The sequence below is a fragment of the Papio anubis genome, chromosome 17, assembly GCF_008728515.1.
Source record: "Papio anubis isolate 15944 chromosome 17, Panubis1.0, whole genome shotgun sequence".
Lineage (NCBI taxonomy): Eukaryota > Metazoa > Chordata > Mammalia > Primates > Cercopithecidae > Papio > Papio anubis.
Genome location: NC_044992.1, coordinates 59,193,294 through 59,218,293, shown reverse-complemented (window position 1 = coordinate 59,218,293; position 25,000 = coordinate 59,193,294). Strand labels below are relative to the sequence as shown.

Below are 25,000 nucleotides of genomic sequence, written 5' to 3'. Positions count from 1 at the left end.
TATAGGAAGTAATGCTATTTTAGTTTTGGGAGGAGAGCATCTTAGAGAAGTAGATCTTGAAGCATTTGTTAAAATCTGGGTAGATTTAGGTCCAGAGAGAGGTGAGGAAAGGATGTTCTGGACAGAGGGAACAATGTTATCAGTATCTCAGAGGCCTGACTATGTACTTGGGACCTGTGTTGGGGTAATGGGCAAGTTAGGTTGTAGCCAGATTGGTGGTGGCCCAGATATCTGTTAATGAGCTTTGACATTATTTTATAGGCATTTCAGAGTTATTGTGCCATCTCGAAAGTAATACTTTTTCTCCATGTGGAAGCATGATACACCTTGGCCACACTGGCTCACCAGGGCCTTGCTGCTCAGTGGGGAAAGGGGCACATTCTGATAGGCTTTCTTCCTCTTCACTTGGGTTATTTTAATAATGTATCAGCTGGGTGCAGTGGCTCATGCCTGTAATCCCAGCACTTTGGGAGTCTGAGGCGGGCAGATTACCTGAGGTTGGGAGTTTGAGACCAGCCTGACCAATATGGAGAAACCCCATCTCTACTAAAAATAAAAATTAGCCCGGTGTGGTGGTGCATGCCTGTAATCCCAGCTACCTGGGTGGCTGAGGCAGGAGAAGCTCTTGAACCCGGGAGGTAGAGGTTGCAGTGAGCCAAGATCATGAGATCACGCTATTGCACTCTAGCCTGGACGACAAGAGTGAAACTCTGTCTCTAATAATAATAATAATAATAATAATGATGTATCAATTTGGCTTTTCTATCTTTTGTCACAATAAAAAAATTTTTTTTTTGAGACAAAGTCTCGCTCTATCATCCTGGCTGAAGTTCAGTGGCATGATCTCTGCTGACTCTGCTCACTGCAACCTCTGCCTCCAGGGTTCAAGTGATTCTTGTGTCTCAGCTTCCAAATAGCTGGGACTACAGGTGTGTGCCACCACTGCCAGCTAATTTTTTGTATTTTTGGTAGAGGCGGGGTTTCGCCATGTTGTCCTGGCTCGTCTCGAACTCCTAAGCTCAGCAATCTGCCTGCCTGGGCCACCCAAAGTGTATTTACTTTCTAGTTTCAGGTTAGTAACCTAATTTCCACAAGGAAAACAATTAGAAGAATTAATGGCAAATAACTAACTTAAGAAATGTGGATATCCAATTTTTTCTAGCAATTCTTCTGATTTAAATTTTTGTTTTGTTATATAATGAAATGTGCATTTTATTATATTTGTCCTTTAAGTTTTATTGTTTATATAGTCTAATAAGTAAAGATATCTTGGGGTCTGATTAAGAACCAATTACGGGTGTTAGTAATTTCTGTCAAAGAAGAGAGTGATGATGTTTAATGTAATTCGTCAGTCTTCTAAAACCTTTAGAAATGCAGTCTAATTCATTGCACCTAAGTTAATTGTGTGGTAGGTACATATATTTTTTCTAATAGGCAAATGTGTAAGACAGAGATGCAGAAATCATCTTGAATTTAGATAGAAGAAATTTTAGTTACTACTGTGGTCTCTTGCTATTTGGTCAGTTTACTTTTGCTTAAAGCCTCTCTGTTAACAAAGGATTTGGTTTTTTGAGATCAAAGAAGACTATAACTACATTAACAAGATAAGTTAATTTGAGGAATATAACTGATTTTTAAAATGAAATTATATTTCATGACTTGATTTCAAGGTGGTCTGGTGGTTCTTACTGTCACAGACAGAGGTTTGGAGTGGAAAGATTGATTTTGTTTTTCTTCCAGCATTTACTTTTGGTCCTGGACCAGCCATCTAGCTATGATGGAGTTCTTCAGAAGTATTCTACATTTTTTGCCAAGTGAGCTCAATCATTGTTCCTTTTGGAGAGGTTCTTTCTGAGGCTCCATTCTTGCCTCTAAAACCTACATATGCAGGAAGGGAAGTGCATGGGTTTTCTGTTTATTCGTAGCACGCTTATCCTGCTGTATCTCCTTTTTAGTTTTAAAAAATCATATCGGTCAGGTGCAGTGGCTCACGCCTGTAATCCCAGCACTTTGGGAGGCCGAGGCGGGCGGATCACAAGGTCAAGAGATCGAGACCATCCTGGCCAACATGGTGAAACCCTTCTCTACTAAAAATACAAAAATTAGCTAGGTGTGGTGGTGTGCACCTGTAGTCCCAGTTACTGGGGAGGCTGAGGCAGGAGAATTGCTTGAACCCAGGAGGCGGAGGTTGCAGTGAGCTGAGGTCACACCACTGCACTCCGACCTGCGCGACAGAGCGAGACTCCGTCTCAAAAAAAAAAAAAAAAAAATCAAATGTGACTTTCAGATTCATATTTTAAAAATAATTTTTACAATATTATCATAAAATTAACATGCAGTAAAATTGATGTTTTTTGCTATACAGTTTTCCTAATTTAACACATGTGCACCCAGTCAGGATACAGGGCAGTGTCATCACCCTAAAAACTCCTCATGCTATTCTTTCATAGTTACCCCTACCCAACCTATACCTGCTCGCAACCACTGATCTGTTCTTCATTTTTGTAGTTTCATCTTTTTGAGGTAAGAAATGGAATCATACAGTACGTCAGCTTTTGAGACTGGGGTCTTTTATGTGGCATAATGTTTTTGAGATTATTTCACGTTATTGCATATATTGAATGCTTGTTCCTTTTTATTGCTGAGTAGTTTTATATCACAAAGAGGTCTGTTTCTTCACTCATTAAAGGACATTTGAGTTGTTTCCACTTTTTAGCAATTATGAATAGAGCTGTTATGAATATTTGTGTTCAGATCTTTGTGTGAACATAGTTTTCATTTCTCTGTGGTATCTGAGGGGCAAAGGGGATTGCTGGGTCATATAGTGTAGTGTGTGTATTTGATTTTATAAGAAGCTGCAAACCCTTTTTCCAGAGTGGCTAAATCATTTTATATTCCTACTAGCAATGTATAAGGGTTCCAATTACTGTACATCACTTGGTGTTATCAATTATTTTTAATTTAGCCATTCTGATAGGTATGTAGTGTATCTAATCATGGCTTTAGTTTGCATTTCCCTAATGATTAATAACATTGAACATCCTTTTATGTGCTTGTTTGTTATCCTTATATCCTCTTTGCGGAGTATCTGTTGAAATCTTTTGAGATTTTATTTGTTTTTTTGTTGACTGTTGGGAGTTCTTTTTTTTTCTTTTTTTTTTTTTGAGATGGAGTCTTGCCCTGTCGCCAGGCTGGAGTGCAGTGGTGCAATCTCGGCTCACTGCAACCTCCGTCTCCTGTGTTCAAGCGATTCTTCTGCCTCAGCCTCCCAAGTAACTGGGATTACATGTGCACGCCACCATGCCCAGATAATTTTTGTATTTTTAGGAGAGATGGGATTTCATCATGTTGGCCAGGATGGTCTTGATCTCTTGACCTGGTGATTCACCTGCAAAGTGCTGGGATTACAGGTGTGAGCCACCGCACCCGGCTGGGAGTTCTTTATATGTTCAGACCTGAATCCTTTTTCAGATAAGTGATTTCTCCCAGTCTCTAGCTTGTCTTTCATTCTTTTAACAGTGTCTTTCGTAGTACAAAAATGTTTAATTTTGGGAAAATGTATCCATTTTTCTCTTTTGTCAGATTGTGCTAAGATGAATCAATTTTAGAATAAGTTTCTGTTTTATAAAAGTGGTAAAAAGTAACTTATGGATTGGATACTCTCTGAAAGTTGGCTTTTGTGGAAGAATGCAAATTCTTACCATTTTATGGAAAGATGGTACTAATTAATACACTCCTTCATCTTGAGACACATAGGACTTTTGCTTAACCAAGGAGATAATTGGCTTAGGGGTGTGTGTGTGTGTGTGTGTGTGTGTGTGTGTGTGTGTGTTTACATTTTTTAAAATGGTAATCACTAACGTGGTTATTAACACAGACATACTTTTGATAATGCAGAACTATGTTAACTCTGTTTCAGAATTAAAAGATGATGTTTTACTGTCACATTTGGTGCTTTTGGGAGTGCTGGACTTTGAGTTTTTACTCCTTTGGAACAGCATTAGAACCTTAGCTGCTTGTGGGCTCAGAATCAGTGTCATGGCTAAAAGTAGGAGTTGTCGGACTGCCTTGACTTGAATCCTGCCTCTGTCATTTACAGTGTAACTGGGAGAGTTAACTTACCCAGTAAGTTAACTCTGTGCTTCAGTTTCCTCATCTGTGAATGGAAATGATAATAATAACAATTCTAATATCTACTTTATAGGCTCATTGTGAGGATTAAATTAGATTATGTACATGTAATCGACAATGAACATTCAGTAAAAGCTTGTTATTACTGAAGTAACTTTATAAGTTGTTAAAACAAATGCTTTGGGCTTATATATGTATGTATAATATTTTTTGAACATAAACTCAATATTTTGTTGTCTTCATAATAAAAGACACGTAGAACTGGATCACTTGACCCTTTCTCTTCTTATCTCCTTCCAGTTCAAAATGCTTAGATGTTTTTAATAGCCAGCATTCTCTTAGATCTGTTTGGGCTCAACACACTCAAGTCTTAGCACAGTCTTCTTTGTAGTTTTAGCCTTTTTCTGGAAGATCGGCTTAGTTTTTCGACTATAGCCACTCTGTTTCCTGTCATAACGCTGCTTTCCCTGGGCATACAGAGAATACTTGCCCTTCTTGTACTGTGTCACTTTGTGGGGTTGGTGCTTGCCACACTTCTTACAGAAAGTCTGGTGGGTTTTAGCAACGTTTACCGTGTTTGTGTGAGCACTATGGGCACGGAAAGCTAGGCTTATATTTTTAAGACACAGAAGAATCATATATCACACTAAGCCATTTGTCTCCCATACTCACTTATTTTTTCTTTTTACACTTACTGTTATTAGTAATAAATAACATCATTGTTATTAATAATCGTGTATACACTGTTTTACAAGACAATTATCAGCTCATTTGGTACTGATCAGATTATCTAAGTTAAGACTGTCTTGGTTCCAACTGCCTGAAATATCAACCTAAACTGACTTCAGCTGGAAAAAAGTTTCTTGGCTTACCTAACTTCGAAGTCCAGGCACAGCTAGCCAGAGCTGGATTCAGGGGTCAGGTGATGTCATCAGGACTCAGTTTCTCCCTGTGAATCAGCTCTGCTTTTTCTTGTATAGACTTCAGTTGCTGACTCTGTAAGAAAAATGGCTGCGGTATATTCAACCACCTGTAGCTTCTCAGAATTTAGATTCAGCTGGAAGGAGTATCAGTTTCCTTCCCAGAAGCCTCAGCAAGTCTCGTGGTGTCTCATTGGCTCTTACAGGGTCATATGTCCTACCCTGAGCCAATCCCTGTGTTCAGGACTGTGAGGCTCATATTGGCCAGTTAGTGTCACATGCCACCCCGCACAGGAACCACATGGTCTGAGAGATGGGGGGAGGTGAATTCTCAAAGGGAAATTGTGGGCTTTTATTACCAGGAAAGGGAAATGGGTATTTGGTGGCAAAACAACTAATGTTCATTGCATGGTATTAGTCTCTTTTTATAGGTCAGCAGCAGATCAGAGGAGTTAGTGGATTTGGATTAGAGTGCTGGTTTCTGATTTCAGCTGTCTTGCTTGTGAAGTCACATCCTCCAAGTCAGTGTTTCTCATAGGGATAGGAGTTTGCAGGAAATTAGTGTTTTATGTTCTTTTGATAGAAGTTTGGATAATTTTTTTTTTCTTTGAGAAGGAGTCGTGCTCTGTTGCCCAGGCTGGAGTGCAAAGGCACAATCTCAGCTCTCTGCAACCTTTTCCTCCTGGATTCAAGCAGTTCTCCTGCCTCAGCCTCCCGAGTAGCTGGGACTACAGGCGCGTGCCACCACACCCAGCTAATTTTTTGTATTTTTAGTACAGACAGGGTTTCACTGTGTTAGCCAGGATGGTCTTGATCTCCTGACCTTGTGATCCACCTGCCTCTGCCTCCCAAAGGGCTGGGATTACAGGCGTCAGCCTCCATGCCCAGCCAAGTTTGGATAATTTTTAACAGGAAGAGAAAGAGTCAAGACAGATGGGGTGGACCTCAGCAATGAGCGAATGTGATGCTTCTTCCTACATTAGTGTGCTTAATGTGACTCAGCTCCAGTGACTTCCGTTCCCTGGGCCACTCTGTCCCCATGGGAAAAATCCTTAGAGACCCAACTTAGTCAGTATCTGCCCTTGAATCTGGCTGTTAGGTTCAGCTAGCAGGATCACGTACAATAGATACAGATGTATCTATGTGTCCTAGACAGGGTGTCAGCTATACTCTTGAAGTATATCTGGGAGCTGGCCTTGTTTAGAAGTACTTCTAGATCTCTCATTGTGTATTATCCATAGTCCATTTTAGCATGGCCTGAGATGTTTTCTCATTTTGACTTTGACAGACAGTTTTGCTTTTATGCTTGATAAACCACTTTAGCTTCTTCAGAAGGAGTGGGTACAGTAAGGTCATGCTGTTTTCTGAAAAACTCGAAAAAACAGCTGAAGGGAACATGCGTTGGATTGAGTTCCACACTACAGCTAGGTGACCCTACAGTGATTCAGGTAGACCTTGGAAACTAGGTATCAGGACCTGATTCACAAAGGTAATCGGGGTAGATACTCACTTCTGAGGAAGGCACCTGGGTCATAAATTGAGTCATTTTCTCTCAAAGCTCCTGAAATTCATAGTTCTGCCCTTAATCTCTACTTATATATTAATGTTATCAAGATCTCTCTGACTAATATGCTTGGGGATCAATGTTGATAGTAGTCTTTGTGATCATCCCTCATAGCCAGATTTAGGGTTTAGCTAATCCTTATCAGTGACTTGCAGATATACTTATTTCTCCAATGGCTATTCTTTGCGTAATCATTACCGTGTATTGAGATGGAGAAAATAGGTGAAAATAATTCCTCTGTCAAGTAGGTAAAGTAATTACATAGAATAATACTTTATTGTCTGTACTCTATTGTATGTTGAGATCAGTAAAGTGATTTCAGCTTTATATAGGCTGGGTGTGGTGGCTCACGCCTGTAATCCCAGCACTTGGGAGGCCAAGGCGGGATGATCTGTTGAGGCCAAGAGTTTAAGACTAGCCTAGGCAACACAGTGAGACCCTGTCTCTACAAAAAAATAAAAAAAGAAATCAGCCAGTTGTGGTGGCATGCACCTGTAGTCCCAGCTTCTCGGGAGGCTGAGGCAGGAGGATCATTCCGAAGTGTGAAGCTACAGGAGCTATGATTGCACCACTACACTCCAGCATGGGCTGCAGAGCGAGACTCTGTCCCCCCGCCCCCCCAAAAAAAGCTTCATATAAAGTGAAAATAAGGAATTTTAGGGACATAATAATAGCTAACACTTATTGAGCACTTATGTCCCAGGCATTCTTTTAAGTACTTTATAGGTATTATTTCAGTTAATCCTTACAGTAACCCCGGGAGGTAGGTATTAGTTGTGTTCCCAGTTTAGAGGTGAGCAAGTTGAAATAATCCATGTAAACCCCCTTGCCTCAGGCCATGCAGCTGGAGAGTGGTACAGCTGGTGAATTCTGAACACAGGTCCTCTGGCTCCTAGTCTGTGCTCTGGATCACTGTGCTGTACTCATTCCTAAGAAAGATTTTAGCTGGTACATTATTAGCTTTGTTTTCTTACTACTTCTTTTTGTATTATTTGTCTGGATCTGAGCTGGGAGTTCTGTAGGGAAGATTTGCTAATTCTAGGGCCTCTGGTATCCATGGACTTATGAATCTTGTGTTGCTGTTATCTGGCAAGCAGTGTGTGCTTGTCTATATTAGTAGTTCTCAACTAGAGCTGATTTTACCCTCTCCAGACGTTTACTGAAGACATATTTGGTTGTCACAAGTCAGGGGATGTGCTACTGGCATCAGCTGGTAGGGACTAGGGATAATGATTGCTAAATAACCTACAGGGCACAGAACGGCCCACAACAAAAAATTATTAAGCCCAAAATGTTAATAGTGTTGATATTTTATATCTGGACTATATCATAAGTTAGTAATTATTTTGTAATGCCACTCTTTGTCTAATGGGCAACATTGCTGTAGTGATACAGAAATTGTTTTTGACTTTTGTTGAATAATTGATTTCACCCACATCAATATATGTTTGTATAAGAAGCATACATACCAACTGTGACTTAAATATTTAAATCCCCTTACCCTTAAACTAAACTGGGAATTACAGCCCCTTCCCCCACCCCCTGAGGAAGTTTAAACGGAAACCCTGTAGAAGACCAAGGATAAATACTCTTTTTGGAGGGGTGGGTGGGGGGAGGTTATCTTAATAACACAATTAGATTTCTCTTTTTATATTAAAGTGTTAATTTAGGCTTGGTGCAGTGGCTCACACCTGTAATCCTAGCACTTTGGTAGGCTGAAGCGGGAAGACAGCTTGAGCCCAGGAGTTTGAGACCAGGCTGGGCAACATAGGGAGACCCCGTCACTACAAAAATAAAATAAAAACAATTTAGCCGGACGTGGTGGTGCATGCCTGTAGTCCCAGCTACTTGTGATACTGAGTTAGGAGGATTGCTTGAGTCTGGCAGGTCAAGGCTGCAGTGAGCAGTGATTGTGCCACTCCGCTCGAGCCTAGTAACAGAGTGAGACCCTGTCCCAAAAAAAAGTGTTAAAATTAATTAAAAATTCCAAACTGAGAAAAGTAGGGAATATTATATTGTACCACATGTGTAAATCCCCAACATTGAACAAATGCTGACAGATATTGTTGAAGTCCTGTTTGAACTCTTCCTTATCTCATTGCCTAGCTATTTCTACTGTTTTGGTAGACCAAGAATCTCAAAAGCTGAAGGGGCTTAGACCTCTTCAGATGTCTGTCATCTTGCCTCTTGCCACTCTCTATGGGCTGCCCATCAATGACTTTTCTCCCCTCATCTTGCACTGCAGTTTATTGGCAGCAGATGGCTGTAGCACAGTGAGGAGAGGGCAGGGCCTGTGTGTCATTATCAAAGCTGGGAAGGCTGGCAGAGAATGTATATGTAGGCTGGAGGCAGGCGGAAGGGACAGAGAAGTACCATGAAACCAGCTGGTTAAGGTGGAAGGTAGGGAAGAGCAGGAGAGAGAGAAGGTGGATGCAGGCATGGAAAGCAATCTGTAAGTCTGAGAGAGATGGTCAGCAAGAGGGACTGTTTGGAACAGTATTGTGAATGTCAGGTCAAAGGATGTCGGTCTTCTGTGTCCAAGTTTACTGCTCCTGCTATGAGTGATATAGCTAGGGAGAAACAATGTGTAAACTCCTGCTATTTCTTACTTGGACTATTTTAGTGATCTCTTACTAATGGCAGTGCTTGCCATTTCTTCCCCTGTGGCAAGCCTGTGGTTTCTTCTACTTCTAACCAGTTATTTATAGAGCTGGTCGGACTTATATTTGATAGATTCCTTCCTTACTTAAAAAATTTCATCGTGTTCCATTGCCTATGGAATAAAACCCTCGTTTCTTGTTGTGGCATTTGAGGTCATTCATAGTTTCTCTTACTCTTCTGTACCTTGAGTTTAGGCTGTGTACTTTCTCCCCTTGGTGATTCACTTGAACTCTTCTCTCTGAAAAGCTCGCATTTGCTCTCTCTATCATCTGTATGGTGAACTCCTGTTCACCTTTCGCAATCAGCTCATGCCTTTAGGCAGATGGAATAAGTCTTTTTTGTAATTGTTCATTTGTGCTTTGCCTCTCTTGCTAGAATCTGAGTTTCTTGAAAGCAGTGATGACATGCCCTGTCTTTGTATTCATTGCTGCTAGCACAGGGCCTAGCCCTTGAGAAATGTTTGTTGAATTGAATTAATGGACAGTTCAAACAGTTCCAACCAGTTTTTTAATTGGTGGGAAATAATCCTGCATGGTATAGATTTTGGTTTTCTGCAATCATGGTCACAGAACTGTGAGAATGAAATTAGAAAACTGAAATTTGGAGGTTTGGATATGAAATGTTTCTGTCCCTTTGGTTAAGAAAGGGAATCCTTTATGGTTTGTTGAATACTTTGCAATATTCACAGTCATATTTCATTTCTAAATTTGTCTCATTTATAAATTTGTTATATTGTTGGTATGATCTTGGCTTATGATTGACATTTTGCTTGAATCTTAGTAAAGACTTCATAAAATATCAAAGAGAAGTATAGATTTTGTAGCATCAATAGCTGCTGCTTAGCCATGACCTTGATCAAAAGGCTAGCTGAGAGTGTTCAGATAGATAATTAAGCCAGCTGAGATAGGAATGGGGCTAGAATTTATAATTAATAAGTTTTAAAAACCTTCTCTTGTTCTTTCTCCCTGTCTGTAGGATTTTTGTCCCTGAGTCATGGAAGACAGAAGAGCGGAAAAGTCATGTGAACAAGCATGTGAATCACTTAAGAGGCAGGACTATGAAATGGCCCTCAAGCACTGCACAGAGGCCCTTCTTTCTCTAGGCCAGTACTCCATGGCAGACTTCACAGGGCCTTGTCCTTTGGAAATAGAACGTATCAAAATCGAGAGTCTTCTCTACAGAATTGCCTCATTTTTGCAACTGGTGAGTAAACACTGTCAATAAGCCAATGCTGAACTATGTAAAATGGCCTTTTTCATTGAGTGGGGACGATACAAATAGCTAATTCTGGGCCGACGAGATGTGAGTGAAGTGGCTGGTGATTGCTGAGTATCTTTGAGGCAAGGTGTAACTATGTTTTTGAACCTTGAAAATTATACTACTTTAGGGCATTTTGGACTATGCACTCACTCAACAAGTATTTATTGAGTATGTACTGTGTATTAGACACTGTTCTAGGTTCTTGTTATATATATTGATGAAAGAGAAAGAAAAGTCTCTTCTTTATGATACTTTTTCTAGTAGGAGAACAGAAAATAAACAGTAAACATTATAAAAAATAAACACTGGCCGGGCATGGTGGCTCATACTTGTAATCCCAGCACTTTGGGAGGCCGAGGCAGGTGGATCACAAGGTCAGGAGTTCGAGACCAGCCTAACCAACATGGTGAAACCCTGTCTCTACTAAAAATACAAAAATTAGCCAGGCATGGTAGCGCGTGCCTGTAATCCCAGCTACTCAGGAGGCTGGGCCAGGGGAATCGCTTGAACCCAGGAGGCAGAGGTTGCAGTGAGCCGAGATTGCACCACTGCACTCCTCCAACCTGGGTGACAGGGTGAGACTTCGAGACTCCGTCTCAAAAAAAATAAAATAAAACAAACCAAAAAAAAACCACCATAAATTGTTAAAAGGTAATAACTGCATGAAAAAAGGAGAACAGGGCAGGGGAGATTGGGAATATTGGGATTAGAGATGGGGTTACAATTTTAAATAGAGTGGCCAAGACAGGCCTCATTGAGAAGGTGATAACCAGAGGCAAGGGGTTGAGCCATGTGTAAAGCTGGTGGAAGGGCATTACAGGCAATGGAAACAGACCCAGCAGCAGAAGCATGCCTGCTGTGCTTGAGTAGCAGCTAGGAGTTAGTTTGGCCAGAATAGAGTGCACGTGGTGGAGAGGTGGGAGGACTAAAGCCTGTGGGGCCCGCTGGCTCGTGGTAAAGACTTTGGTTTTTATTCTCTGTGAGTTGGGGAGCTAATTACAGGGCTTTGGGCAGAGGAGTGGCGTGATCTAATTTAACAGGAATTGTTTGACTTTTGTGCTGAGAATAAACTGTAAAGGGATAAGCATTGATGCAAAGATACTAGGTTGGAGACTATTAGAATAATCCAGGCCAGAGTGGCTCAGATCAGAATGGTAGCAGTGGAGATAGTGAGAAGTAACTAGGTCTTGGTTTATACATTGAAAATAGAAGCAATCAGGTTTCCTGATGTATTGAACGCAGGGAATGAGGGGGAGCAGTCGCAGTTACTTACTTCAATTCTTTTTGTCTGAGCAATTGGAAGAATGGTGTTTCCTTCAACTGAGGTTAGACGGCTACAGCTAGGGAGGAAGTTTTGTTGGGGAAGGTGGGAGTTGAGTTTTGGACAAACTGAGTTTGAGATGTCATTCAGATACCCAGCTGAAGATGCTGAGTAAGCAGTCAGATACGCACGTATGGAATTTGGGAGAGAGATTCATTGAAGAGTGTGGGACAGAAGGCTGTATGACGTCTTGTGCCTGTGTAGAATCACCAAGGGAAAATGAGCATTATAGGGAAGAAGCGAGGACTGAGGGCCGAGTCTTGGGCTGCTACAGTGTCAATAGGTTGGGGAGCAGAGCAACAACCTGCAAAGCACCCTAAAGAGCAACCCTGAGGAAGGGGGAAAGTGTGAGAGTAAGGAGTCCTGGTAGCCACGTGAAGGAAGGAAGTGTGTCCAGGTGAGGAAATGTTGAGTGGTGTCAGCAGCTGCCAAGAAAGCCGTGAGAATGAGTCTGAGTGGGCACATGTGAATCGTGTGGGTCCATGTGGATGCAGCAGAGGTCACTGGTGATCTCATGTAAGTGGCTTCCTTGGAGTAGTGGGTGAAAGTCTGCTTAAAAAGAGAGCTTAGGAGAGAATTGGAGGAAGGAATTGAAATACAGCAACATAGACAACTCTTGAAGAGTTTTGCCATGAAGAGACACCAAAGAGAAAAAAAGAAAGAGAAAGGAAAAGGAAAAAGAAAAAGGAATGGTAGCTAGTGGGAGAGATAAAGTCAAGGGACTTTTTTTTTTTTAGATGGGAGAAATAACTGTATTTCTGTATAGAAATGAGCCAATCAAAAGCAAAAAATTAGTGATTTAGGACAAGTCGAGGAGGCTTGCTGGAGTTGCTGTACCTGCGTAGGCAGCTGAGTTGATCTGCACAGGCGTAGGTTGACTTTAGAAAGGAGCACGATAGTATGTCTGTTAACAGGTAGAAGGAAGACAGAGTGTATGCTGGGAAGTGGGGAGACATGGTGACAGTCTATGAAAAATTCTCTTCTTGTGGCTTCAGTTTTCTCAGTAAAGCTGTTGGCGGGGAAGGAGGTGCTGGTGAATTAGAGAAGGTGAGAAGTAGGAGTAGGGGTCCATGGACTAGGAAGTACACTATGACGTTTATTTGTAGAGTGCGCTATAATCCTCAGAGGGCACATGTGTTAGCTTTGCTCTGTGAATAGTAAGTTTACAACATTAATGATTAAACTTTGAAACAAAGCCAAGTTTCCCTTTGATAACATTTCTGTTAAAAGCAGCTCTTGAAATACTTAATTTTATCTTGTATTTTTGTTTTGCAGAAAAATTATGTGCAAGCTGATGAAGATTGTAGACATGGTATGTTTAAAAGTGAGACTCTTTTGAATTATTGAACTGAACATGTTTAAGGTTTGATTTTTTTTGGGGGGGTGCTAATTTAAAAAGTGATGATAATGTTTAAAAAGCCCACCTTACTGTGGGGGCTAGTGACTGATTTGGATGATGACATTCCCACTAAACTGGGCATACCTGTGAACATTGCTGTCATTCATGAATGTTTACGTTCTTGTCACTCCCCTGGGAACATTGATGATGTGTCCTTTTAAAGTTTGTGTGAGGCCAGGTGTGGTGGCTCATACATGTGATCCCAGCACTTTGGGAGGCCGAGGTGAGCAGATTACAAGGTCTGGAGTTTGAGACCAGCCTGGCCAATATGGTGAAACCCCATTTCTACTAAAACTGCAAAAATTAGCTGGGCGTGGCGGTGCATGCCTGTAGTCCCAGCTACTTGGGAGGCTGAGGCAGGAGAATCGCTTGAACCCAGGAGGCGGAGGTTGCAGTGAGCTGTTATCGCACCGCTGCACTCCAGCCTGGGCGACAGAGTGATACTCCGAGACTCCGTCTCAAAAAAAAAAAAAAAAGTTTGAATAGTTCTAGTCATAAGGGCCAAAGTTTGAGAAATGTAACTCACGTTGAATAAAATGTTAAGCTTACCTAGATACATGGAAAGGATGGGTCTGTCCCTCCTAAAATGTCTTTCCTTCTTGATCAGAAGATCTTCCTTAGAGAGGAGACTAGCTAGAATGCTCTTTAGTAATTTTTCCTGTTTTTTTTCCCCCCCTCTTTGAGACAGAGTCTTGCTCTGTTTCCCGTGCTGGAGTGGGGTGGGGTGATCACAGCTCACTGCAGCCTCTACCTTCCAGGCTCAAGCAGTCCTCCTGCCTTAGCCTCCCAAGTAGCTGGGACTACAGATGTGTGCCACCACACCCAGCTGATGTTTTTATTTTTTGTAGAGATGGTTTTACCGTGTTGCCCAGGCTGGTCTCTTACTCCTGGGCTCAAGGGATCCGCCCACCTTGTCCTCCCAAAGTGCTGGGATTACAGGCATGAGCCACCGAACTTGGTTTCCTGTTTCAGGCAGGAAATTGAGATTAATAAGATTCTTGCTCTTTGAGTACTCATAGGAATCCTTTTCTTTGTGGTGGTTGCTGTTTACTAAAATGAATCTAGGAGTGAGTGGGAGAAGAGTTCACTGTACAGTCTCACACACATTTGGTGGAATTGTTTGCAGAGCTCAGCGATTTGACTAACGCAGTATTTCATTCATCCAGAATTTGGGAGTAACGGTGCTGAGATATTTAACATGAGTTAATTTTTTTTTCCCCCTGCTTACTCCTTTGTGTTAACACTTTAAAAAGTATTAGGCCAGGCGCGGTGGCTCATGCCTGTAATCCCAGCACTTTGGGAGGCTGAGGCAGGTGGATCACTTGAGGTCAGGAGTTTGAAACCAGCCTAACCAACATGGTGAAACCCCGTCTCTACTAAAAATACAAAAATTAACCAAGCATGGTGGCACGTACCTGTAATCCCAGCTACTCGGGAGGCTGAGGCAGGCAAATCATTTGAACCTGAGAGGCAGAGGCTGCAGTGAGCCAAGATTGTGCTACTGCACTCCAGCCTGGGTGACAGAGTGAGACTCTGTCTGAAAAAAAAAAAAAAAAAAAAAAAAAAAAGTATTAACTATGTTTGCTGTAAACCTTACAAAACTATATTACATACTGTTGTGGCCTTTGAACATAATTTAACCGTTCATTAAAGATTCTTTGACCTTTGTTCACCTCATTTCCTAGAAGTATATGCTTTGAAAGTTAACTAGAAATTAAGAGATATCTAGTAGAATTTTCCTTTAAAAAAATCCCTGCTATCTATGGGAATTTTAAAATTACAATGAGCAAACAGTAATAAGTCAAATAATATAGAGGAATAATTTATCCTTCCCCCATCTGAAGAAATTATTGTTAGTAGTTTGCTGTATGAGAAAGGTCTTCTATGCCTTTATAGTGACAAACATAAGTGCTTATGATACATAGAAAGTTTTTCCTTTAAAAATTAAAAAAGAGTTATATTGTGATCATCACCAGCAGCTTGCTTTCTTACGTATCAGTATACCATGAATGTTGTTCTAAATTAATACACTGGCTCCAATTCCTGTTTAATATTCCATGGAGTGGTTGTACTGCTCTTTATTCAACTATTCCCATATTGATGGGCATTTAGGTGGTTCTGCTTTTCTGGTTTGTCATTATAAACCATCCTGTAGTAAACAAGTTCTTTCTTTTTGTTGTCCTTTATAGGATAGTCTTAAAAGTTGCATTTCTGGGTTAAGGAGTATGTACACTTTTTGTTTTTATTTTATTTTATTATTATTATTATTATTATTATTTTTGAGATGGAGTCTCGCTCCGTCGCCAGGCTGGAAGTGCAGTGGTGTGATCTCAGCTCACTGCACCCTATGCCTCCCAGGTTCAAGCGATTCTCTTGCCTCAGCCTCCCGAGTAGCTAGGACTACAGGCATGTGCCACCATGCCCAGCTAATTTTTGTATTTTTAGTAGAGACAGGATTTCACTATGTTGGCCAGAATGGTGTCAATCTCTTGACCTCATCACCTGCCTGCCTCGGCCTCCCAAAGTGCTGCGATTGCCTATAATTTTAATAGACACTGTCAGATTAGTTTCAGATGCACACACCCACAGCAATAGACGAGACTGCCCAGTCTGTAATCTATCACTGAAACCTGTCAGTGTTGAAATTTTGCCAATCTCATGTGTGAGAAATAGTTCCTCTTCAGTTTTCATTGCCCTGAGTACTAGTGAAATTGATAGTCTTGTTATTTTGAAGATGTACAAACCAAAGTCTTAGAAAGTTCAGTGACTTAGGGAAAGTCATACAAAAGTAAATGCTGAAGGAGCATATGGACATATGTTGCATTATTCTGTTAATTGTTTTACTTAGCATTTTAAAATTAGGTGCTATTTCACAACTTTTGAATCACTAAAATACAAGTTTATCCATTGCCTAAGATGAAGTTGTCATGAAATGATTATGCTTCTGTGGTATTGGTGGAGTATGGAATGGAATGCAACTTGGTAATATAGTCATACCCTTGGCCCACTAATCTCATTTCTGGAATACTATCCTAAATCAGTAATCCAAAAGAGAGAAAATATTGTATACAGAGTGGTAGTCATTGCAGTGCTGTGTATAAAAGTGAAAAATAGGTTAGCTTGCAATAAGGAAGGAGTTCATTAATTACATTCTACACATTCCTTGTTCCCCTTTATGTGATAAGTAAGAGCTTGGAAAATGGTCATTTTTTAAATAAATCCAAAAGCAGTATATCCAGAGTTGTTTATTTGAAATAGACATTTGGAAATATTGGCCAAGATTATACATGCATATTAATAGTTGTAGAGTTCTGCTGTTACATGTAATTTTTTCTTTTCAACTTTTAGTAACATTATTTTTGTGTAAGATGAAATACTATGGTTAGACAGTAATAAAAAGCAACATGTGAACCTCAGTCTCTGTTAATTATAGTTTTGTAATGCTAAGATGCTTCCAGGGATGGTCATGGATAGCTCATAGTTTAAGCACCCCAGACTGTTGACTTCTTATGTTTGCATTTTATATACAGTGTAGCCTTTTTTTTTCTTTTGAGAAGGCATCTCTCGCTGTCGCTGTCGCCCAGGTTGGAGTGCAGTGGTGCGATCTCAGCTCACTGCAACCTCTGCCTCCAGGGTTCAAGCGATTCTCCTGCCTCAGCCTCCCCAGTAACTGGAATTACAGCCACCTGCCATCATGCCCAGCTAATTTTTGTATTTTTGTAGAGATGGGGTTTCACCCTATTGGCCAGTCTGGTCTTGAACTCCTGTCCTCAGGTGATCTGCCCGCCTCGGCCTTACAGCATAGTCTTGATGTCTGTTCTCTTACTGTCAGGCTATCGATTTGCATTCTTCCAACTCTCAACATGCCTCATTGCAGCTACTCTCCCTGTCCACTTGCAGCTTCTGACCTACTGTGGGTTAGGAAATCAGACCAGCAGTCTTCATCATGGAATTAAAAAGCAATCTTTTATTTTCCTTCCCTTTCCCCTTTCCTTCCCCCTTTCTTCTTTTTTTGAGACAGAGTTTCGTTCTGTCATTCAGGCTGGAGTGCAGTGGTGTAATCTTGGCTCACTGCAACCTCTGCCTTCCGGGCTCAAGCAGTTCTCCCGCCTCAGCCTCCTGAGTAACTGGGATTACAGGCGTCCGCTACCACGCCTGGCTAATTTTTGTATTTTTAGTAGAGAAGGGGTTTCATCATGTTGGCCAGGGTGGTCTCGAACTCCTGACTTCAAGGGGTCCGTCTGCTTTGGCCTCCCAAAGTGCTGGGATTATAGGTGTGAGCCACTGTGCCCGGCCCATTATTTCTTTTTTAATATGAAAAATGTAAGACATACAGGAAAGTAGAGGAAATGATATAATAAACATTCATATTCTCAAAACTATGATTGAACAACTAATGTTTTGCCATATTTACTTCATTTTTCTGAAATATTTGAGAATAAAGACATCATGACATTTACCCCTAAATACTTCAGTATGCCTCTCTAAAAAATAAGATCAAGACCGCATAACCACAATATTATTATTAGCATAATAGAATCGATATAATTCCCTAATAATTCCCTAACCTATCTAAAGTCCAGTCCTTAATCAAATTTACCTGTTTTTCTGTCCCCAAAGTTTTTTTTTTTTAATGGCTGATTTGTTTAAACTAGGAACTGATTAAAGGTTATAAAATTTTAAAGCTGGAATTCTGCTTCAATAAGAGTAAACATAGTCTGAGTTAGGACTCAAGGACACCTTTTTAAGTTCTGGGTTTCAGTTCCAAGTTCATTGTTGTATTCTGGATAGTGAAGATTGCCAAGCCAGTGACCACTGGGTAAGTGAGGTAGTTAAGTCACTTTTCGTTGTCTGAACATCAGTCGTATTTGGCATAACACAAAAACTTTGATGAAATAATGATTCTATTTTTGCCTTTGGAATAGTCATTATATAGGAAACTTACTTTTCTTTTTCTTTTTTTTTTTTTTGAGACGGAGTCTCGTTCTGTCGCCAGGCTGGAATGCAGTGGCGTGATCACGGCTCACTGCAACCTCTGCCTCCCGAGTTCAAGTGATTCTCCTGCCTCAACCTCCCAAATAGCTGGGACTACAGGCATATGCCACCACGTCCAGCTAATTTTTGTATTTTTAGTAGAGACAGGGTTTCACCATTTTGGCCAGGATGGTCACCATCTCTTGACCTCGTGATCTGCCCGCCTTGGCCTCCCAAGGTGCTAGGATTACAGGTGTGAGCCACTGTGCCTGGCCATTTTTTTACACTAAAAAAAGAATGAGGTAAATGGAGAAAGTAAAATCAAAAGAAAGTAATCTTATCAACTAAGAGTATTATACCACTTGTAATATGTAGGTTAAACTTAATCATTATAAACATCAATGAAAATTTTTTATGAGGCTGTAAGATTTGTAAACCCTAGCTGAGGGTTTTGTTAATGTAAGAAGTCATCATTGCAAACAAAGGGGCTTGAGTCGTCTATTGACGTTTATTGTTGTGAGACTTGGCCTGTGAAGTAAATGATTCAGTAATCAGCAACTGCTGTTAAAGAGGCTGACTGTTAGAAAGGCAAATTGATAGGCGATTGGTTGAAACTTCTGTACTCTCTCTGGGGGAGGAAGTGATATCTGTAACTATCTTTCTTCTCAGAAGAATTTGTTTATTTGGAGATGGCATGTCACGGTGTCACCCAGGCTGGAGTACAGTGGCACGATTATAGCTCACTGCAGCCTTGAAATCCTGGGCTCAAGTGATCCTCCTGCTTCAGCCTCCCCAGTAGCTGGGACAACAAAGTATGTGCCAGCACACTTGATTAATTTTTGTTTTGTATTTTTTGTAGAGATGGGGTTCTGCTTTGTTGCCCAGGCTGGTCTTGAGTGATCCTGGCTTCAAGCGATCCTCTTGCCTCATCCTCCCAAAGTGTCGGGATTACAGGTGTGAGCTACTGCACCTGGTCCTCAGAAGAGTTTTGATTAGTTTCTATGGTAATTAAAAATCTTATTGCAAAAAATATTTAATGAATGGGGTAACAATATTTATTTAGAATTATCACAGGGTCGGGCCCTCTGAAATATGTTGTTTAGTCAAATTGTATTACCATTCCAGTTTTACAGATGAGCAGACAGACTTTGTGAGATTAAGTTACTTGCTTAAGACCACAGAGCCAGTCCAGAGTGGAAGTGTGGTTTTGAACTGAAGTCTTTCTAATCTGAAAGGGCGTGCTGCTTTGCTTTATCCTCAGCTAGTACTTGTGTATACTTCAGCTTTGTTTTGTTTTTGAGACAGAGTCTCGCTCTGTTGCCCAGGCTGGAGTGCAGTGGCGCGATCTTGGCTCACTGCAACCTCTGCCTCCTGGGTTCAAGCCATTCTCCTGCCTCAGCTTCCTGAGTAGCTGGGATTACAGATGCCCACCACCATGCCCGGCTAATTTTTGTATTTTTAGTAGTGATGGGGTTTCACCATGCTGGCCAGGCTGGTCTCGAACTCCTGACCTCAGGTGATCCACCCATCTCGGCCTCCCAAAGTGTTGGGATTATAGGCGGGAACCACTGCGCCCGGCCTACTTCAGCATTTTGCAGATGTTTTTATCTCCTTTAGCCTAAAAACTTGGAAAACAGGCACAAAAAGAACTGTATTATTCTAGAAATGAAAAAAATTGAGCCTCGGGATCGCTTAAATAATTATAATATTAGTGTGCTGGAGACAAGAATTTCAGTATTTAAGCTCCTGTGCCATACCATGTTTTTGTTTTTTGTTTTTGTTTTTTAATTCCCCAGGCTTTTAAAATAGAGATGCAGTTCAACAACCAACCTGCCTTCTTTCCTTCCTGCCTTCCCTTCCTTCCTTCCTCCCTCCCTTCCCTTTTCTTCCCTTGCCTTGCCTTTGCGCTTGCCCTTGCCTTGCCTTCCTGCCTCGCGTCGTCTCTCCTCTCCTCTCCTCTCTTCTTTCTTTTCTTTTCTTCTTTTCTTTCTTTTTTCTTTTTCCTCTTTTCTCTTTTCTTTTTTTTTGAGACAGAGTTTCATTCTGTCACTCAGGCTGGAGTGCAATGGTGTGATCACAGCTCACCTCAGCTTTGATGACCTTCTGGGGCTCAGGTGATCCTCCCGCCCCAGCCTCCCAAGTAGCTGGGACTATAGGCACATGCCACCACAACCAGCTAATTTTTGTGTGTGTGTGGTTTTTTTTTTTTTTTTTTTTTTAGAAATGATGTCTTGCCATGTTGCCCAGGCGTGTCTCGAACTACTGGGCTCAAACAATCCTCCTACCTCGGCCTCCCAAAGTGTTGGGATTACATATGTGAGCCACTGCACCCAGCCTTAACAACATTTCTTAATTCATTGTTTGTTGGATCCAGTTACAAACTATTTTTTTAAAAAATTTATGTATATATAAGCTTTATTTATTTCAAACTCTTTATTCTGAAATAATTATAGGTTCACAGGAAGTGGCAAAGATAGTGCAGAGGTCCCATGTACCCTTCACCTACTTTCCCACAGTTGTTATGTCTTACGTAACTAGCACCATATCAAAACAAGGAAATTAACATTAGTACAAGGAGTGTGTGTATTCTGTGTCATTTTGATCATGTGTAGACTGATTTAACCACCAACACAATTAAGATACAGAACTGCTCCATCATCGTGAAGATCTCCCTTGTGCTGCCTCCTACCTTTTACAGTTTTTTTTTTTAAAAACTTGTTTTTCTGTTGTTCTTTCTCAGGAAATGTACTACTCCTTTACAGTCACACTCAACCACCCTTCCTTACTACCTTTCCTAACCCTTGGCAACCACTAATCTGTTCTTCAGCTCTCTAATTTTGCCACTTTGAGAATGTAGTAAAGAGTTTTCTCATCATTTGTGGTTCTTTGTTCCAAAATGAGGTTGATAACATGGAAAAGCAATTTGATTATTTTAAATAACACCTTTAGGAAAAAAAAACAGCAGTGTTTTGTACTTGCAGTATTTGTACTTCAGATTACCAGCTAATTTGGAATGGAATCATACAGCATATGACCTTTTCAGATGGCTTTTTTCCACTCACCATGGTCCTCTTGAGATCCATCCATGCTGTTTTTGTTTTTGTTTTTGTTTTTGTTTTGAGACAGGGTCTTGCTCCGTCGCCCAGACTGGAGTGCAATGGCTTGATCTCAGCTCACTGTACCTTCAGCCTCCTGGGTACAAGCAGTCAGCCTCCCAAGAAGCTAGGATTATGGGCATGCGCCACCACGCCTGGCTAATTTTTGTGTTTTTAGTAGAGATAGGATTTTGCCATGTTGGCCCGGCTAGTCTCTAACTCCTGGCCTCAGGTGATCCGCCTGCCTCAGCCTCCCAAAGTGCTGGGATTATAGGCTCGGCCTTTATTTTCATTTTAAATTCAGTTTCTGAAGTGTTAGTTCTGAGAGCATGATTATATCTAAGCAATGAGTTATTTTATTTCATTACTGAATAAAGGATTTAGTTTGTATGGTAATGAAAAAAATTCTTAGGAAAGCTTTTGGAAAAAATACCTTCATTAGGCTAAGCTCTTTAATAAAACACTTCAGAAGTAACTAAGGATTTGATAAAATAAATAACCTAGTCCAGGTATAGTGACTCACGCCTGTGGTACCAGTGCTTTGGGAGACTGAGGCGAGTGGATCACCTGAGGTCAGGAGTTCGAGACCAGCCTAGCCAACATGGTGAAAACCTGTCTCTATTAAAAATGCAAAAATCAGCCAGGTGTGGTAGCACGCATCTGTAATCCCAGCTACTGGTGAGGCTGAGGCAGGAGAATTGCTTGAACCCAGGAGGCGGAGGTTGCAGTGAGCCTAATCATGACACTGCTCTCCAGCCTGGGCAACAAAGTGAGACTTAATCTCAAAAAAAAAAAAAAAAAAAAAAGACTGGGCGTGGTGGCTTATGCCTGTAATCCCAGCACTTTGGGAGGCAGAGGCAGGCGGATCACGTGAGGTCAGGAGGTCGAGACCAATCTGACCAACATGGAGAAACACTGCTACTAAAAATACAAAATTAACCGGGCGTGGTGGTGCATGCCTGTAATCCCAGCTACTTGGGAAGCTGAGGTAGGATAGTCACTTGAACCTGGGAGGTGGAGGTTGCAGCGAACTGAGATCATGCCACTGCACTCCAGCCTGGGCAACAAAGGCGAAACTCCATCTCGAAAAAAAAGAACAGGTGTGGTGACTTACGCCTGTAATCCCAGCACTTTGGGAGGCCGAGGTGGGTGGATCACCTGAGGTTGGGAGTTCAAGACCAGCCTAACCGACATGGAGAAACCCCATCTCTACTAAAAATACAAAATTAGCCAGGTGTGGTGGCAGGTGCCTGTAAGCCCAGCTACTCGGGAGGCTGAGGCAGGAGAATCACTTGAACCTGGGTGGCGGAGGTTGTGGTGAGCCGAGATTGTGCCATTGCACTCCAGCCTTGGCAACAAGAGTGAAACTGTCTCAAAAACAAAACAAAACAAAACAAAAAAGTCCTAATATGGTCATATTACTGAAAACAGTAGAGAATAATACTCAACATTTACTATAAGCTTGTTTTAAGATGACTTTCCTTATAATAAGTAGGTAATTTTTTACAAGCAAGGGGAATTGCATTTTAATTGTTAATCTTTACCTTGTGATAGCCAGAGGCTATTGAACCCCAGCAAAGATGTATTTTGCTAAAACAGTTCAATGAATATTACTCCTTTAAGACTACTCAGTATCTAGTCCAAAATATTCTAAGACGTGTTTCACGTGTTAGAAAATACCACAAAAAAGATACACAACGAGCTGACAGAAGTCCTCCTTTGTAACTCCTAGTAAACAGAAAGGAACAATTCAGTTTGAGAACAGTTGTGTGCACACAGTACAATCTCACACATAGTTGATGGGAAGAGAATTTATCTACAAGGAGCTGTAACTTTTTTACAATTGTTCAAGATTATAAATGTCATCTCTTTTGGCAAGTTCAATTTTTATAGCTAAGACAAGTTTAATAATACAGTAGGCCATACTTTTTTTTCCCCAAGCTTTTTCAAGGTAATAAGGAACTAGATTGGCAGCATTGCAATTTAATTTTGTTATACAATACAGTAGCAGGAGAGGTTTTTATTTATAGTTATTGACTATTTCTATGCCATAGTTTTTTTACATGGGATCTTCCCATACATAAATTGAATTGCATTTAAGGGAAACAGGAAGAAAGTATGTCAGTACTACTTCATGTCTGAAAAAGAGATGGAAAAAAGGGAAACATAAATTTGACAAATGTTAAGATATTCATACAGCAATGTAGTAGAAGAAACTTTGCAAAATGAAATTCAGCAAATACCTCATACAAAACCAAATATCTATGAAACATGTTTGTAAAATGTTATGTGATTTAATACTCTTTAAGTGTGACATCATCATATGAGGTTGAAATATTCTTAGACTTTTTCATTCCTGCAAACATTTTTCAGCTCTTGACAACTAGTTTCTTAATATCTGTTACTAAAAATGAACTAAGATATTTCCTCAGCAGTGCTCAGTACTGCTGTAAAATTTTTAGAAGGGGAAGGTAATATGTAGGGAACTCTTACTTATGCAGGAGACTGCTAGATACTTTTCTAATTAGCATAATTAATCTTTATCACAACCTTATGAAGTAGCTACTGTCACCTCCATCTGATAGGGGAGGAAATAGGCTTAGCGATGTAACTAATCCATACCTTAGTAGGAGTGTCATTTTTCTTCAGAGCAATTTTTTTTTTTTTTTTTTGAGATGGAGTTTCGCTCTTGTGCCCTAGGCTGGAGTGCAGTGGTGCGATCTCGGCTCACTGCAACCTCTGCCTCCTGGGTTCAAGCAGTTCTCCTGCCTCAGCCTCCCGAGTAGCTGGGATTATAGGTGCCTGCCACCATGCCGGCTAATTTTTGTATTTTTAGTAGAAACGGGGTTTCACCATGTTGGCCAGGCTGGTCTTGAACTCCTGACCTCAAGTGATCTGCCCGCCTCGGCCTCCCAAAATGCTGGGATTACAGGCGTCAACCACCATGCCTGGCGAGAGCATTTTAGTTGTATTATTTCATTTAATCTTTAATGGCAAATTTATACATGTTTCTGTTTTACAGATGGCCACACTGAGGGTCAGAGAGATAAAGTAACTTGCCCAAGGTCAGATTTGAAGAGTTTTAGGAATAGTAAGATCTGAGGGAAATGAATACTTACCTTGGAACTTTGTAAGACACTCAAGAGATTCTTAATGATACCTTATTGGAGTTTTTCACTTAATTGGAATTATCTAGTGACTGTTGAGTAGATGAGTGATCCGTAATATGGATGGATTGAAACAATTGATTTGTCCAAACTAAAAATAATTTAATAAAACCCTTTCAAATACAGAGAGACTGCAACTTTCAATTTAGTAATCTGATTCAATAAAGGGTATATGTAAAGATTTTTATTGTGTTATTTTTAATAGTTAATAATTGGAATTATCTTGCAAGGAAAAGGTTAAATAAGTTGATGTATCTACTTGATAGAACATTATATAGCCAATAATATGATAAGCACTGATCACATGGAAAATACTGAATGTGCTGAGGGCAAAAAAAATAGAATACAAGCTGTCATGTTGGCATCCGTTACAATCATTGTAAATATTATGTGAATATTGATCAGAATTGGAGGAGAAAATGAATAAGTGAAAACTGTTGAGTAGTGAGATTATGATGAACTTTTTTGTTTGTGTAATAAAAAATCAAACAATATAAGAAGATATAAC

General features: G+C 40.6%; 1 protein-coding gene and 1 pseudogene across 8 annotated transcripts in view; one reads left to right on the top strand and one right to left on the bottom strand.

Annotated features, from left to right (window-relative positions):
- The window catches only part of HELZ (helicase with zinc finger), a 176,363-nt gene that overhangs the window by 16,315 nt on the left and 135,048 nt on the right, over window positions 1-25,000 (top strand). For all 8 annotated transcript variants that reach the window (XM_031657722.1, XM_031657728.1, XM_031657725.1 and 5 more), the window contains 2 exons: window positions 10,252-10,479; window positions 13,133-13,169. In XM_031657722.1, the coding sequence (XP_031513582.1) occupies window positions 10,270-10,479; window positions 13,133-13,169 (247 nt within the window). In that variant the 5' untranslated portion in view covers window positions 10,252-10,269. The remainder of the gene's footprint in view (window positions 1-10,251; window positions 10,480-13,132; window positions 13,170-25,000) is intronic.
- On the bottom strand, window positions 4,251-4,769 carry LOC108584245 (annotated as a pseudogene).